At 54.5% G+C, this 16,373-nt stretch overlaps 1 protein-coding gene across 1 annotated transcript; it reads left to right on the top strand.

Annotated features, from left to right (window-relative positions):
• LOC120359958 lies at positions 1–913 on the top strand (the record flags this gene model as incomplete). The annotated part of the gene is given in 1 exon segment (XM_039459444.1): positions 1–913. A coding segment is annotated over 1 exon segment (913 nt), but the record flags the coding sequence as incomplete, so codon positions are not given.
• Between the last annotated feature and the right edge of the window lie 15,460 nt (positions 914–16,373).

Here is a 16,373-nt window from a genome sequence, read left to right as displayed (position 1 = left end):
AGCCCAGTCCAAAAAGGGGGAGAAGGGAAAGAACGCTGAGGTCAAAGCCAAAACCAAGGCCAAGGCCAAGGTCAAGGTGAACGTCCCCAAGCGTGCGGCAATCGTGCTGACGGCGGTGGACGGAGCAAAGATCAGCGTGGCGGATGCCCTAGCGAAGGTCCGAAACCAGATAGACCTTCGCAGCATGGGCATCACCTCGCTGCGTCCCAGGAGGGCTCTCACCGGGGCCATCATGTACGAGGTCCCCGGTGAGCAGAGCCAAGAGGGGGCTGAAAGGCTGGAGTCCAGACTCCGGGAGATACTCAACCCGGAGGAGGTCAAGGTCTCCAGGCCTATCAAGACCGCCGAACTCCGCCTGTCCGGGCTGGACGACCTGACAGACGTCCAGGATGTGGCGGAGGCGATGGCCAGGGTCGGGGGGTGCGCCGCCCTGGAAGTTCAGGTAGGAACTATACGGCGCCCGCGAAATGGGCTGGGCTCGGTATGGCTCCGGTGCCCGGCCGCTGCGGCGCGAAAACTGGCGCAGGCGGGTAGTGTTCAGGTGGGCTGGGTCATGGCCAGGGTTGAGGCCCTGAGACCCAGGCCCGCCCAATGTTACAGGTGCCTAAGAGCGGGGCACACAATAGGGAGCTGCGACTCGCCCGTGGACAGGAGCAACCTTTGTTACAGGTGCGGGCAATCTGGACACGTGGCGAGTCGGTGCGAGGAGGCCCTCAGGTGCCCCGTCTGCGCCGACTTGGGCAGACCGGCGGAACACCGCTTCGGCGGTCCTGCATGCACCCCGCCCCCTCCGGCCAAAAAGGTGGCCGCGAATAAGGCGGAGAGTAGAAAGGCGACGGCGGGGCCTAGTACCGCCCCACAAGTCAACGCGGAAGGAGGTAGCCTGGAGGAGGCGATGGAGATGGAGCTGTAATGTCTCGCCAGCGCCACCGCCTTCTCCAGGCCAACATCAACCACTCCGCCAGGGCCCACGACCTTCTGATCCAGACAATGGCGGAGTGGGATATCGAGCTGGCGATCGTGGCCGAGCCCTATGCCGTCCCCCCCACCGATAACAGATGGCGGGGCGACACGGCGGGGCTGGTTGCGATCGTCGCAAAAGGAGGAAGCGCCGCCCCCTCCCTTGTCCCCGTGTCGAGGGGCGAGGGATTCGTCGCCTGCCGATGGGGGAATAGGGCCATCGTGGGGGTTTATATCTCCCCCAACGTCTCGCCCGAAGTCTTCGAAAAGAAGATCGAGGAGATGGAGAGGGTCGTCCGCCGCCTGCAGCCGGGTTGGGTGCTGGTGGCGGGCGATTTCAACGCTCGGTCCGCTGACTGGGGCTGCCCAGTCACGGATACGAGGGGCGAGATGTTGGGGGACTGGGCCGCCGCACTGGACCTCCATGTGCTAAACAGGGGTTCGGTGCCCACTTGTGTGGCGGCCCGAGGGAGCTCCATCGTGGACATCGCGATGGGCTCCCCGGAGGCGCACGGCGAAATTGCCGACTGGTCGGTCTCGGACGAGGAGACCCTGTCCGACCATCGGTACATACTGATGGAGGTCTCCTCTCCGACTCCGGTGAGAGAGCCGTGCGCCCGGCCCGCAGAGCCAGAGGGTGCCCCCCCGCGGTGGTCCCTGAAACATCTCAACCCGGACTTGGCACTGGCCGCTGCCCTCGCCAAGTCCTGGGAGACTCCCCCGGAGGAGGTGGACGTGGAAGAGGAGGCGGCGTGGTTCCGGGGGGCGATGTCGCAAATCTGCGACACCGCTATGCCCCGGCGCCGTATGGGCGGGCCTCCAAAAAAGAAGGCCGTGTACTGGTGGACGCCGGAGATCGCTTCTCTGAGAGGAGAGTGCAACTCCGCGCGTCGCCAGTACACGAGATACCGTCGGAGGAGAAGGGCGGCGGAGGATGAGGCGGCCCGGCTTTATCAACTCTACCGGGCCGCTAGGAAGGCCCTCCAGGCGGCCATTGCCAAGTCCAAGGCCAATGCCTGGGGGGAACTGCTGGAAACCCTGGACGGAGACCCATGGGGGCGCCCGTACCGCCTAGTCCGGAATAAGCTCCGGCAGGCGGCGCCCCCCACAACGGAGTCTCTCGATCCGGGGTTCCTTAGAGAAGTCGTCGCCGCCCTCTTCCCGACAGACCCGGAAGAGGAGGCCCGCCCCCGCGAAGACCCGGCCCTGGTCAGGGAACGCACTCGGTGGACGGAAGACCTCAGGGTCACCGAAGAGGAACTGGCCAGGGCCATAAAAAGGATGAGGAGGAGAAACGCCGCTCCCGGCCCCGATGGTGTGCCGGGGCGCGTATGGGCCATCGCCCTCAGTGTCCTGGGGAGCCGCCTCAGGCACCTCTTTGACAGGTGCCTGCAGTTAGGGCGGTTCCCCAAGCAGTGGAAGGAAGCCGGGCTCGTCCTCATTCCCAAGCCTGGGAAGCCCGCGGATGACCCCTCGGCCCACCGGCCTATCTGCCTGATAGGCGAGGTGGGCAAGCTTTTCGAGAGGGTCATAGCGTCGCGCCTCGTCACGCACATGTCAACGGTGGGTCCCGATCTGGAATACGTCCAGTACGGCTTTCGACCGGGGAGATCAACCGTTGGAGCCACCCAGCGGCTGAAGTACCTGGTCGATCGCGCTGTGGGCCGGGGCAGGGTGGTGTTGGCGATAAGCCTGGATATCGCCAACGCGTTCAACACCCTGCCCTGGAGTAAGATTAGGGAGGGCCTCCGCAGAAAGAGGGTCCCTCCCTACCTAGAGGAGGTGATCGGGGCCTACCTTGGCGACCGCGTGGTCGCGTGCAGGGACCGAGACGGCAACAACTTGATCAGAGTGGTCAGCAGGGGAGTGCCGCAGGGCTCGGTCGTGGGGCCGGTTCTATGGGACGTTGGCTACGACCGTGCCCTGGACTTCCGCCTCCCTGCGGGGGTGTCGTTGGTTGCCTATGCCGACGACACCCTGGTTGTCGTCTCGGGGCAAACCTGGGGCGAGGCGAGACGCACCGCGAGGGACGGGCTCGGCGTTATGCTGAGGAGGATCCGTCGCCTGGGCCTGAAAGTGGCCCTGAGCAAGACGGAGGTGCTTTGGCTCGGGGGCCGAGGCGAGAAAGGCCCGGGCTACAGGAGCCTCCTCATCGAGGGTACGCGGGTCGAGGTGAAGTCCCAGATAAAGTATCTGGGACTGATCCTCGACTCTAAGTGGGGCTTCCGGCCCCACTTCGAATGGATGGCCGCCAGGTTGGGTTCCGCTATCTCTAGCTTTAGCAGGCTAATGCCCAACCTGCGCGGGCCGTCAGAGAGGGTTCGCCGCCTCTACATGGGGGTGGTGCGGTCAATCGCGATGTACGGGGCACCCGTTTGGTGCGGGGCTCTGGTGGCCAACAACGATAACGTAAGGCTGCTCCAAAGAGAGCAGCGTAAGATGGCCATCAGGGTCTCGCGCGCGTACCGCACCATCTCCTGGGAGGCGGTGTGTTTGCTGGCGTGCTCGCCTCCGTGGGTCTACGTGGCTTGCTCCCTGGCCGAGACGTACGAGTGGCGGGCGGAACTGGCCCGCGGGGGTGAGCCCGCCACGCCGGAAATGGTGGAGGCCCGACGGAGACAAGCCCGTCGAGAGGTCGTCGAGCACTGGCGGGGACGCTTGCCACACGCCAGGGCGGGCCTAAGGGTGGTCGAGGCCATTGGCCCTGTTCTCAGTGAATGGGTGGGCAGGAGGCACGGGGGTCTCTCGTTCCGCACGACGCAGGTGCTCTCCGGGCATGGTTGCTTCGGAGAGTACCTGCACGAGAAGGTCGGGCGGGAGGCCACCACCAGGTGCCATCACTGCCCAGAGGTGAGGGACACGGCGCAACATACTTTGGAGACATGCCCTGCCTGGGCTGTTGAGCGCCGTGCCCTCACCGAAAGAATAGGGGTCGGCCTCGACCTCCCTAATGTTGTGGGGCGGATGCTCGCCGGTGTCGACGATTGGGCGGCGGTAGCCTCCTTCTGCGAAGCTGTCATGTCGCAGAAGGAGGCAGCGGAGCGGGCACGGGAGGAAGATCCCGAGGCGCCGCCGGAGAGGAGGCGAAGAAGGAGGGGGGAGGCGTAGAAGGTACCTGCAGCAACACCAGCAGCAGGGGCCTCCTCCTCCCCCTTAGACTGTCGTCGTGGAAGGTTGATGTGTGTGTGTGTGGAGGCACGGTGGAGAGGGGGGACCCTCACTGCGCCGGCTAGACCGGACAGGGGGCCCTGCCCTCTCCACCGTTAATGGGAGTGACGGGGGTGGGAACAGGGCTGGCTCCGCCGCTCTTTTCCTGCCCCTCCGGGGTTCGCTGGGGGGCCCTCTCGGTGGCGGCGTCATGCGCGTCGTCGCCGGGAGGGCCCACCGGCGCGGCTGATGGCTCCCCCTACGGGGGTTTGAGCCGAGCCGAGAAGGAACGGTGGGAAGGGGGGACCCTCACAGCGCCGGCTAGACCGGACAGAGGGTCCCACCCTCCCCACCGTTGAGGAGGTACGCCTCGGGCGGAATCAGCGGCGGGGTAGTTGCCCGGCTGACCCGCCTCGGGGCTTGGGGCGCGGGAGTGCGTACCTAGGGCCCTCTCCCAAGGGGGCCCGACGCACTCCCGGCGTCCCGGTTCGGGCGGCTGGGACTCGACTTCGGTCGAGTTCTGGCCGCTAACTCCGGAGGGGGGTTCCTGCCTTCGGGCGGGGACCCGTTTGGGCTAGGACGGATCGCGGTGCATGCTTAGTTCGATCCCGCGATCCGTCCCGAGCCCAGATGCCGGAAAAAGTTGGGTTTTAGTGAGTATGTCGGCTAGTCAGGTCGGCGAATCTCACATACCCCGCGTTCCTGACCCCACAGGACCGGGGACACATAAAAGCGGTTCCCAACTAAAAAAAAAGGTTAGGTTAGGTTAGGCACGTGGTCGCGCTATCGTTAGGCTGAACGTACGCACGTGCTCGGCTGCGGTGCGTCGGACGGTTGGTCGGTCCGGAGTGGCGGCATGGTGGAGGGGCGTAACGTTACACACTGATTTTGAGATAAGACCGCCCCTATTCCATGATCCGAAGCATTTGTGTCCAGAATAAATCTTCTTTCTTCAGTAGGAAATGATAATATTGGCAAAATAATTAAAAACTTTTTCAACAACTCGAAAGCTTCTTAGCAGGCATCATTCTATCTAAATTTACTCAAGTTTTTAGTTAAGACAAATAAACGTTAAGTAATAAGAAAAAACCTTCTAACAAACTTTCGATAATATGAGCAAAAGCCTAAAAAGCTTTAAAATTGCTTTTTATTATTAGGACTTAGCCAATCTCTATCTGCAGCAATCTTTTCACGGTTAGTGGTGATTCCCTTCTTTAAGACAACATGACCCAAATACTTAACGTCTCTTCCGAAGAAAGTACATTTTTTAGGATTAAGTTTAAGATTTGCTGCTTGTAAAAACGAAAGGACCTTTTTCATATTGATTAACATCTCCTTGAAAAATTTTCCAAAAATGTTAACAACGTCGAGATAAACCATGCAGATTTTGTAAAGTAGCTGCTGAAAAACTTTTTCCATAAAACGTTCAAAGGTAGCCGGTGCATTATAAAGTTCAAAAAGCACAACTGTAAACTGCTATAACCATTTTCCAATCAAAAGAGCAGTTTTCTCTTGATCCTCAAGACAAATTTTAACTTGCCAGTGTAACGAACCGCCTTCCGATCCCCTCCCCCCCTGAAACACCTAACCGTCCGAGCCGTCCGGCCGAACACCCGCCGGACGGCATATAACGGCGCACAGCGCCTAATAAGATAAACGAGAACCGAACAAGCAAGCGAGCGCTCCCGCGCGCTTCGCATCTCCGCGCGCACGCGCTCTCGTTCCATCGCGTCCGCAGCCACACTCTACGCGTGTGACCCGAAACGAGAGACCCGAGATCGAGTGGCGGGGATGCTGCCGCCGAACGGTTCCGCTGCAACATGTCGCACATTCCCTCACCACGAGTCTCGGGTATATAAGGCGGCGTCCACCGAACGCAAGCACCTTGTCCGCTTCTGACCGGTCCGCCAAACAGAAGCTCCCTAGGTTGCATTCGGATCGAGCGCCTCGGACTCTGCCAAGGTACTTGGCTCGTAACCGACTCCGATTCCGACTCCGCTTCTCGACTCGCCGCAACGGGCTCAAGTCAAACTTGGGCCCTGCCAAGACACTTGGCGCAGGGTAATTCCCTCAGTCTCCTGAGTTTGACGCTACCTCGCGTAAGGGGGTACGGTGCTCTGTGCCTCCACCAAGCGCACTTGGCGTGGGGTAGTGTCTTCCGGAGACTGCTGCAGCGGTATTAACCGCCTCGCGACGGGCCGCGCAAAACTGACGACGATTACACGGATCCGTGTACGCGCCGCGCCCCGTCTTACCAAAACCGCGCCGCGTGACGCGTTATAGTCTCACGGCCACAACAACAAGGCCGCCTAGCTTCCGAGAAAATCACCCGACGCGTTCTGCGAACCGCGTCTCACCTCGCAGGTGCGCTGTATGTAGAGTTTTGTAAATAGAGTTCCGTATTTTCGTCCACAAAGTTCATTGTCACGTCCGTCCGCGCATTCTCCGTTTTCTAGTTCAAATCACGCGATTAACTACTGTCCGACTGCGTTTTCGTAAGCGTGTGTAAGCACACCGCCAATATTTCTGTACCGCACCGACTATATGTGCACGGGACGTCTGTTAGTCTCATCGCGTTTCTGCTGTTAAGAATAAACGCTCTTTATTTCACACACCACCAAACGATGTCTAATTCCTTCAGGCAACCTTTCGCGCCCGTTCCCGTACTGCCAACCGCCCGTACGCGAAGTGCGGTCGTTACACCAATAACCACTCTTGAGATCCAAAATGAAAAACCAAGAATTTCCTGAGAAACGATCCATGAAGTCATTTATTCTGGGAATTAGGTGTCTTTAAGAGTCACATTATTTAACTTCCTGTAATCTACACAAAATCTAATTAAACCTTCATTTTTTTAACCAAAACTACAGGAAAAGTCCAAGGACTATTTGATTTTTCAATAACAATCTGTTACCTCATTTCTTCGATAATCTTTTCCACCTCTTTCTTCATTTGTAAAAGAACTCGACGAGGAACTTGCTTAATAAGAGAACAATTTTCTGTTTGAACAGAATGTTCAATATTTTTATAATTTTCAGCAACAATTTTCCCTGAGAAAACATCCTAAAATTCCGAAAAAAATTCTGCAAAAGTTTAATTTCAGAATCATCCAAATTCTCAGAATTCCTAAAACAAAGATCTTCAAGAAAGTCTGGAACTGTACTTCTACTAATTCGAGCACAAAAGTTTTTTTGTATTTCCTTATATTTCGGAAAACAAAAGTTTGAATCAAAAACACTCTCTAAATTAACTTAGAAAGAAAATCAACTCCAAGAATACAATCTTCAATTTCTGCAGTAAAGACTGGAAATTATAGGCTGTGATAACTTTTTTTTTTTTTTTTTATATGATGAGGGAAATGCTCATGGCACACGAGGTTGGCTAGACCTGGTAGTGTTGGACTCGAGTCAAGACGGTGCTAACCCGGCCACGTAATTTCAGCGACTAAGTTTGTCCTAACCCGCCTACCAACTAAAAACCTCACCGACCCACCTCGCCCCAGATGAAGGAAGGCCCCGGCCAGCAATACGCTATTTTATCAGTAGCCTTCCCCGGGGTCGGAGCGTAAACCCCCCGAGGCGCCAGTTCGTCGAGTTGGGAGAGGACGTGCCAGGGCGGCAGCCGAGATACGTCAGCTGCCGCCTTGTCCACCCCGGGGTAGCGCCGTGAAAAACACCGCATGCCCCCCGCGCTCCTTTAGGGCAGGAGGCCAACCCACTACCCAAGGTCCAGTGGTCCAGTGGTCCCGAGGGACCGACCGGGCCTACCTCCTATCCTCGAGTGGCCGGCTCACCGGATGAGCGGAGACCTCTACTCTTCGGGCGGCCCAACAGCCAGGGTCCTCGTCTCTTGGGCATCCCCGAGCGCAGGGGCAGCCGGAAACGAGGCCCAAGATCGCGGAGTGCCCCCTGCAACCGCGGGAAAATTATCCCGTGGTTGCACTTCAGAGGATCCCATGGGAAGGGGAGCCCTGCAACCGCGGGAAAATTATCCCGTGGTTGCACTTCAGAGGATCCCATGGGAAGGGGAGCCCCCCGTTGAGACATCACCTAGCCTGAATATGGCGCCGGAGAGTGCATGCGAGGTGCCAGAACAAGGAAAGTCAACCGATAAGACAATCCCGGACCAGGTAGAGCCGCAAGACGACAGCCAGAGCAGCAGCGGCAACCAGGAGATGGAGAAATCCACAAAAGAAGTAGAGGAGACAGAGGTTGCGCCCACGGACATAGAAATCCCGGATGACAACGAGACGGGAATCTAACGCTACATGACACGGGCAAGAAAACTTCAAAAGGATCTCTTCTTAATCTTACTTTAGTTTTATTATTATTATTTTGTAGCCAGTATTATTTTATTATCATTCCGAAATATACAATTATAATTATAACCACAATAAGTATACCATAAACTAGGTTAAGATGTCTAACAACACACAATCAAACGAGACACATATATTATTAGTAAAGCAGTTAATTTTAATTATTATTTCAATATTCGCATTGTTAATTATATTAAAATTTAATCATAGCTTGTTAAAATACCACAAGTTCAAATGCGCCTTCCCGCGCTCACTTGTGGTAGTACCGCCATCTTGGCGGAGTGATACATGGCGGCGTCCGAAATAGGGGCCTCGACGAGAGAAGCCAAGCGTCGCCATATTGAGAGTCAGTCGGTTACAGACCGAGCTCAGAGACAGACCTATGCCATCGGGCATACGTGGTATGATGCAACATTGCATCATCTCGCGCGCGACGCGAACAGTTAAGTTATTAATTAAGGACAGTAGTAATAGTGACTAGGGACCAATTGTACTTTTATTTTCTTTTATTATCATGTGTGTGCAATAAACATTATATTATGTAAATCGGCATAAGTGATTTGCGCAACCGACATTGATAAGTCCCATCCACATGTCACTACCTGAAACAAGAAGTGCATGAACATTAAACTCAGTGCACGAAAACGAAATAATAAACTTACCTGTGTACCGACGAACATTACGCAGCGGCGTAATCAATCCCACGACGACCGTTGACAGGAAGGACGAGCCTGGCCAATCACGTACGAGGATTCCTGAAACAGAGGGAAACTACAATTACATACTATACCTTGGTAATTAGAGGGTCAAATTACCTGGCGACCGTGAAATTCACGCAGGATTCATCTTAAAGGTAGGTGAAATAACCTGTAAAGTGAAAATTCGGAAATTAGCATTTGTTCGTCCGGTCACACCCCCCCCCCCAGAGGGTCACTCCGTGGCCCTATCTCCTCCGAAGATAGGCGACCCCGGGGGAGAAGGCGTCAACGCCTGGTGTCTCAACGCCTTCTTGACAGGGGTGCTCGAGTCGCGTCCCCTTGCTTCTCCCGTTGCGGGAGAGGGAGGGGTTCGAGCACCACCTTCGCCTGTAGGAGGTGCGAGGCACTCGGACTGTCGAGTGCCTCGCACTTCTTTTTGGTCGGCGGACTCGTCCGGAGCCCAGAAGCTCCAGACGACTCCGACGATATCTCAATCACCCCTGTGATGAAGGCCTCACCGACAGAGGCCTCCGTCACGGGAGGGGTCTCCTCCATGTCTATGTCGGCCACTGGCCCCTCCGACACACCACCATCCTCGGTCTGAGCGCCGGGCGGGGTGGGAGGCGGAGGGGTCAGCGGTCGATCTACTTCTGCGTTTCCGCCCTCCTCCCGCTGCGGAGGAGGGGGAGCCCTCTTCCCTGGTCGCGCAGCCGGGGGAACCCACGCGCACTTCTTAACGCCGGGGCGATGATTGTGCGCTTTTCCTTTAGAGGCACACTCCGGACAGAACGGCCTACTCGCGCATTCTGCCTGGGTGTGCTCCCCCCCCCCGCAATTGAAGCAGCACCGGGCCCTGTCGACATCGCCAGGGCACCGGTGCTGCGTATGTCCCTAGGCTAGGTACCGGAAACATCGCTGTGGAGGCGTCTTAAACACCTCCACGCGAGCCGCCACCCAATCCAGGGCCAAGCCCCCCGACCGGGCGATCTTTGCAGCGGCACTGCACTATCACAGAGCCCAGCCCCCGCCGGCTGCGCGTCACCCGTCCTATTTTCAGATCCGCCACGAAGCAATCCCCGGAGTCGGCGACCGACGTGGCCACCTCCTCCGGGGTCACCGAATCGTCGAACCCGAAGATGCGGATCCCCACCTTCCGCAGAAGGCAAGAGATCCGCACGTCCGGGTCCCCCGCGACGCGACGCATCTCGGAGGCCAGTCGCTCCGCCGTTGGCCTACTATCTTCGCCGGGAATCTCCAGGAGGAGACCCCCGGTCTGGGCTCGGCAAACCCGCAGCCCATTTCCCCCTTGTGGCAGGATATCGCCGAGAACGATGGATTCTCGGGCCCGTCTCATAACGCCCGCGTCGTCCCCCGTCACCGTTACCAGAAACGCCGATGACTTGGGGACGCGCTTCCCTATCTTCCTTGCCGCGAAAACGTTGCTTCGCGGCGGACCTCCCTGCTTCTTTTTCCCCTTTTTCTTTTCCGGCTCGGCCGCCGGGGGGGGGGCGGCAGACGCCGCTGCCCCCGAAGGCCAAGTCGCGTCCTCTCTAGGCGATGGAGGGAACAACCGCTTGGGGGAAAACCTTGGAAGGGAGGGAACGTCCTGCGGTTCCCCCCCTTCTTCTCCACCCTCCTCCTCTTTCGAGTGCCGGCGACCTCGACCAAGCTCCGATCGCTCGTAGGCGCATCGGGGCCGGGCGCTGCCACCGGCACTCGGGCGGGGGGGGAGGGTGGGAGGCTCCTCCCGCGGAGCTCTCGCACTCCCCTTTTCCCCTTCCCTTTCTTCTTCTTGCCCCTGGCGTCGGTGGGGACGACGGCCGGGACAGCCCCCCATCTCCACCCACGCCAAACGCCTCTCCAGGCCCTTCACCATCGCCGTCAGCCGCTCCAACGTCCCCAGCACTCGCTCCTCAAAAAGAGAAAAGCCGGGGGGCAGAAGCGACCGACGGAGGCGGCGAAGGGGAAGGAGACCTTCTCCTCGCCGGCTGTGAAGCAGCCGTGGACAAGGAGGGACCGCTTTGCAGCATGAGGGCCCTCTTCGCGACCCCCAGCTGCCCCCTCAACTCGGCGACCTCGGGCTGGAGGGAGCGAACCTCCTCCTCCCGGGCCGCAGTCGTCGCCTCCTCCTGCCCATCCTCTCGCCTGAGACGGCCCATGGCGCGGTACGACAGCGCCTCTCGGGCAAGATGGGTGTAAGCTATGATCTCCTAAAACAAACTTAACTGCCTTTTTAAAAATTATAGGAACTTTCCAGTGAAATATCTCAATTAAAAGGAATTCACACTAACATCTTCAACAAATGGTACTACAAATTTTTTATTTAATATAGAGACGTCTGAGCCTGTATCAATCTTAAAAATACAATCCTGTCCATCAATAAGACCAGGATAACAAAAATAATCTTTTAACCTAATTTTTCTACAATTTTTAATTTCTAAAAATGTTAGGGTTTTTCTTCAAAAGGCCGAGTTAATCTCGCTAAGCTCGATCAAACCTAGTTTTCCTTTGTTAAAAAAAATCGGAGGACATTCCGATCTGTAGTGTCCCTTTGCACCACACTGCCAACATTCTTTGTAAGCCCCCATATAATGTTGGGAGCAAGAAGGTATGCGGGTGTGGCTGCTTACACTGCTGAGAAACATGTGGACGGAGTGAATGCTGAGATTTCGAGCTCGAGTCATTCTAGTCAAGTGTTGATAAAGATCAATGCTTTGCGGTAGTGATAAAATCGAATAAAAACGTAAAAATGACAAGTAAGCAGGTAAAAATAAAGTTATACGTAAGGTTAATTAGGTGCTGAACATCCGTGTGAAAGCCGTACGCAAGACAAAATGTGGTGGTGTTGCAATTGAGATTATGAACGAGACTGAGCAAAAGAAGGTTTTTGAATGCGGCAAGTTTATTGGTCTAAAGGCTAATATGCCTAGGAAAGTAATCTCAAAAATTTTAGTGTATGATGTGCCGAATGAGATGACAAATGATGAGCTTGTAATTTACCGACTTTCCGCGCACGGATCAGCTCGTCGGGTTCTTGGTGCTAAACCGCGGAAATGGTTCAACGCGGGAGAGAGAAAGGCCAGCGTTGCGGTTTAAAACACTACACACGAGATACGGTTGGAATTGACATATATTTGGCTAGTGGGACGGACAATATGTACACGGTAATACACACACACACACACACACACACACACGCACGCACACACACGCACACACACGCACACACACACACACACACACAAGTATCAATGCGCTTCGACGCTGGATTGTACAATGGTATACCCGCTTGGTTTTTGCGCGGGCGCGGTCTACAACCGGCGTGCCGTGTTTCGTGACGCGGTAGGCGTGGTCTCACGGTACGGTCCGCGGGCTAGTCGTTGTGTGGCGGTTCTCGCGGACGGGTCGAATTCCCGCGCGGTATGGCGGTTGCGACGGGATCGTCGCAGGGCTGGACGCGTGGCACCCTGTGGGTACTTAACTTGACCCGGGACCCCAAACACGGCGGTCGCGGTTTTGGTGGGTGTCGCGAGACGAGAAAGGCAGCCTCCGGGTCGCCGGGGACCGGCTCGCTGACCGACTCTTGGTTTTGAGCGGGTCTCGGCCTTCGGAAGGCTGTGTGCTCAGGAAGAATCGGCGTCGGAGGCGGAGTACAATCTCGCCGCGGCCAAGCACTCTTCGACCGGGGTTCCGACTTCGGGAGCGGGATGTCAGACGCAGCGGATCGTTGTCGGAAAGCTGGTTAGTGATGGAGTCATGTTTCTCGGCGTGACGGCCCTATTTATACCGAGTGACTCCGCTCGCCTCCGTTATTTTTTCGGCGCTCGACGGTGGAGTCGTCGGGGTAGGGAAAACCGCGTGTCTTCCGAGTGCGCGTGCGCGCCGACTCCGCGCGTGTGATGGCTCGGCGCGTTTCTTCTGGCAACGCTTGCCGCCAGGCGATATTTCGGTGTTTTGAATCTTAAAAATGGGTACCCGAGGTACCCCCGGTTATGGCCCGGCGGTCTTTTCGACTGATGTTCGCCGGGACAATGCTTGATACGGGGTACATCGTCACAAGCTGATGAGAGAGATGTATAGCAAGAATTTGAAAGAATGCGTAACCAAGAGAGAATTCAAAGAGCGGCTGAGAATAGTGAGTAGAAATAGTAAAAAAGGTGCGGAATGTAGAAATGTCATAGTAAAGGTATATTGTAGCCTCATTAGCTACTTTAATTGTCTTGCATATCCGCTTAACAACAATCATGACACGAGCGCTTGTTGCATTGGAAATGCAAGATTGGGGAATTTGCCAATCGTGCGAAGCATCGCACGATTGACGCGAGTATGACCATATATGGTCATTGCAAGGACCTAATGAACCACCATATCGGAAATATCAAAACTATAAGTTAGGCTGCCTAATTATGGGCAGCGGCAGATTCTTAATGTAAAGTACGAGCGGCACGTACGCACCATGTACGCACCATGTGATAAGTTGGTTACCCGACACCCCGCAAAACATCCAACGCCCGAGTGCACAATAACACGTGATTCGTTCACTGCAATTCGATTACATGAAAAAGGGAAATCATTTATAATAAAGTTTGGGGAATAAAAGTGTTAATATGAAAGTAAAAGTGTTATTTGCTACCCTGCGCGTTTTCCTCCAAATGTCCTCCTCATGGATTCCAATCCTTCAGACGGACCAAATCCCGAATATTTTAGCTTGTTGTTCCTACCCCTACAACAGGTATCTAAAAGAATAAAAGATGTAATATTCCAAAAAAGGTTTTTTGTGAATTGGAGTGTGTTTAGAATGACAGAATTCGTAAACTAAGATGCTACAAAAGTTATGCATATGGACATATGTTGCGTGAGTGTAGTGTAAAGGAGCGCCTGTATCAGAAGTGTTGTGAACCTGGGCATTTGATGAAAGACTGTAAGAATGTGAATGTGTGTGGCAACTGTAAGACCCGCGACAACAAAAGTGATTATTTCGTGTTGTCGAATAAGTGTCCGGAATATATGAGAATAATAGAAAAAGAGACACTGAGAACAAGTAATGAGTGAATCAAAATTAAATATAATGTTTAATGCGTAATTGGTCAACCGTACTTAAGATTATTATTGTATCTCCGAGTATCGGGGCTCATTTCGATAATGTACCGACACTGCGGTCGCTATGCGAGTACAATTGTTTAGGTGGTTGTTGTTGTTGTTGCTGGGCGAACCTCGCAGGGGCAGCTGTAAATCGGAGCAGAACCAAGCAAGACATATTTCCAATAAACTCCCTTTCTTTTTACCTGTGTTTTCCCGCTTGTGTTCCCATCCTGACGACGATAATTATCTCTCCCTTACTATAATCAGAAGTGGGATAAATGATCAAGGATTGAGGAAATAGGCAGCGCGCGATGTCAACGTCTCATCACAGTCTCGCAAGACCATGCGAGAGATCAAAGGGAATTGTAGCAAGAGAAAACGCCGGAGATTCTGGAAGATCGGTACCGAAGGATCTGCAGTCGTGCACGAGGATAAGCCCTTGGACGACGAGGATCGAAAGGAAGTCCGTGAGCAAAAGGACAAAACGAGACTCGAGACGGTAGGAAGTGAAAAGTGACGCGGTCGTGCAACGCGCGGAGGACTCGAGAGGTGATCGGTTGCTTGCTCGAGGAGATAGTGACGGTATGCATAAAGGCAAGCCGCAACGCGCAAAGGACTCGAGAGGTGATCGGCTGCTTGCTCGAGGAGGTAGCGTTGGTACGCGTAAGCGCGAATCAAAACACGTGAAACCGAAAGCGGTAGTGTGCGGAAAACAAAAGGGCGTATACTGTGAAGATCGCGCAGACAGAAATTGAAAATTACGGTCGGTAAAAGTAGAGCGCAGGACTACGGTGTGTACCGACAAAGATCGAGGTTGATAATTCGTTATCGGTAAAGTTAACGCGCGAGAATTTATGGTTATCGTTAGAGACGCGCGAGTAATCAAAACGGCGGAATGAAGGATGCAACAACGTTTACGATAACGATGCTGAAGGAGCACCTAAGGCGATTGAACGTGAGTACCGCGGGCAACAAAATGGAATTGATATCGAGGCTGCATAAATCGGATCCGTCCAGTCAATGGATAAATGACACCGCCGCAGAGGCGAGCGAAACGGGCGAGGCATCCGGGTTTGTATTAGGAGTACAAATTGGAAACCGCCGTTTTTTGTCAAAATTTGAGGATTGATTGTTGAAAAATGGTTACATACTTATTCTTGAAAGTATTGTCCATCGCTGGTCACTACTTTCTCCCACCTTTCGGGCAGCATACGAATCCCGCGTCGAAAAAACTGCTCGTCTTTTGCGGCGATCCATGAATCGACCCAGTTTTTGGCCTCTTCGTAATAATGGAAGTGCTGCTCAGCCAGGCCATGCGCCATTGATCGGAACAAGTGGTAATCTGAAGGGGCGATGTCAGGAGAATACGGCGGATGAGGTAAGACGTCCCATTTCAATGTTTCCAGATAGGTTTTAACGACCTGAGCAACTTGTGGCCGAGCGTTGTCGTGCAGCAACATCACTTTTTCGTGTCTTTGCTCGTATTGTGGCCGTTTTTCCTGCAATGCTCGGCTCAAATGCATTAGTTGTGTTCGGTAGCGAGCTCCTGTGATGGTTTCACCCGGTTGCAACAGCTCATAATAAATCACGCCGAGCTGGTCCCACCAAATACACAGCATGAGCTTCGAGCCATGGATGTTTAGCTTGGCCATCGATGTTGATGCATGGCCGCGGTAGCCCCACGATTTTTTTTGCTTTGGATTATCATAATGGATCCACGTTTCATCGCCGGTTACAATACGATGCAGAAAACCCTTCCGTTTTTGCCGTTGGAGCAGCTGTTCGCACGCGAAAAAACGCCGTTCGACGTCTCTCGGCTTTAATTCGTATGGCACCCAGTGTCCATGCTTTTGGATCATTTCATGGTTTTCAAACGATGTGAAATAGCTTGTTGAGTCACGCCCAATGAATCTGCAAGCTCCTGTTGCGTTTGAGATGAATCTTCATTCAGTAATGTTTCCAATTGTGCGTCTTCAAACTTTTTCACCTGTCCGGGACGCTCCTTGTTTTCTACGCCGAAATCACCACTTTTGAAGCGTTGGAACCATTCTCGACACGTTCTTTCACTAACGGAAGCCTCACCATAAGTTTCTACAATCATTCGACGCGCCTCAGCCGCAGATTTTTTCGAATTGAAGGCAAAAAGCAAAACTTCCCGCAAATAACGC

This window comes from Solenopsis invicta, unplaced genomic scaffold (assembly GCF_016802725.1).
Source record: "Solenopsis invicta isolate M01_SB unplaced genomic scaffold, UNIL_Sinv_3.0 scaffold_385, whole genome shotgun sequence".
Classification (NCBI taxonomy): Eukaryota; Metazoa; Arthropoda; class Insecta; order Hymenoptera; family Formicidae; genus Solenopsis; species Solenopsis invicta.
This window is presented reverse-complemented; position numbering and strand designations above follow the sequence as displayed.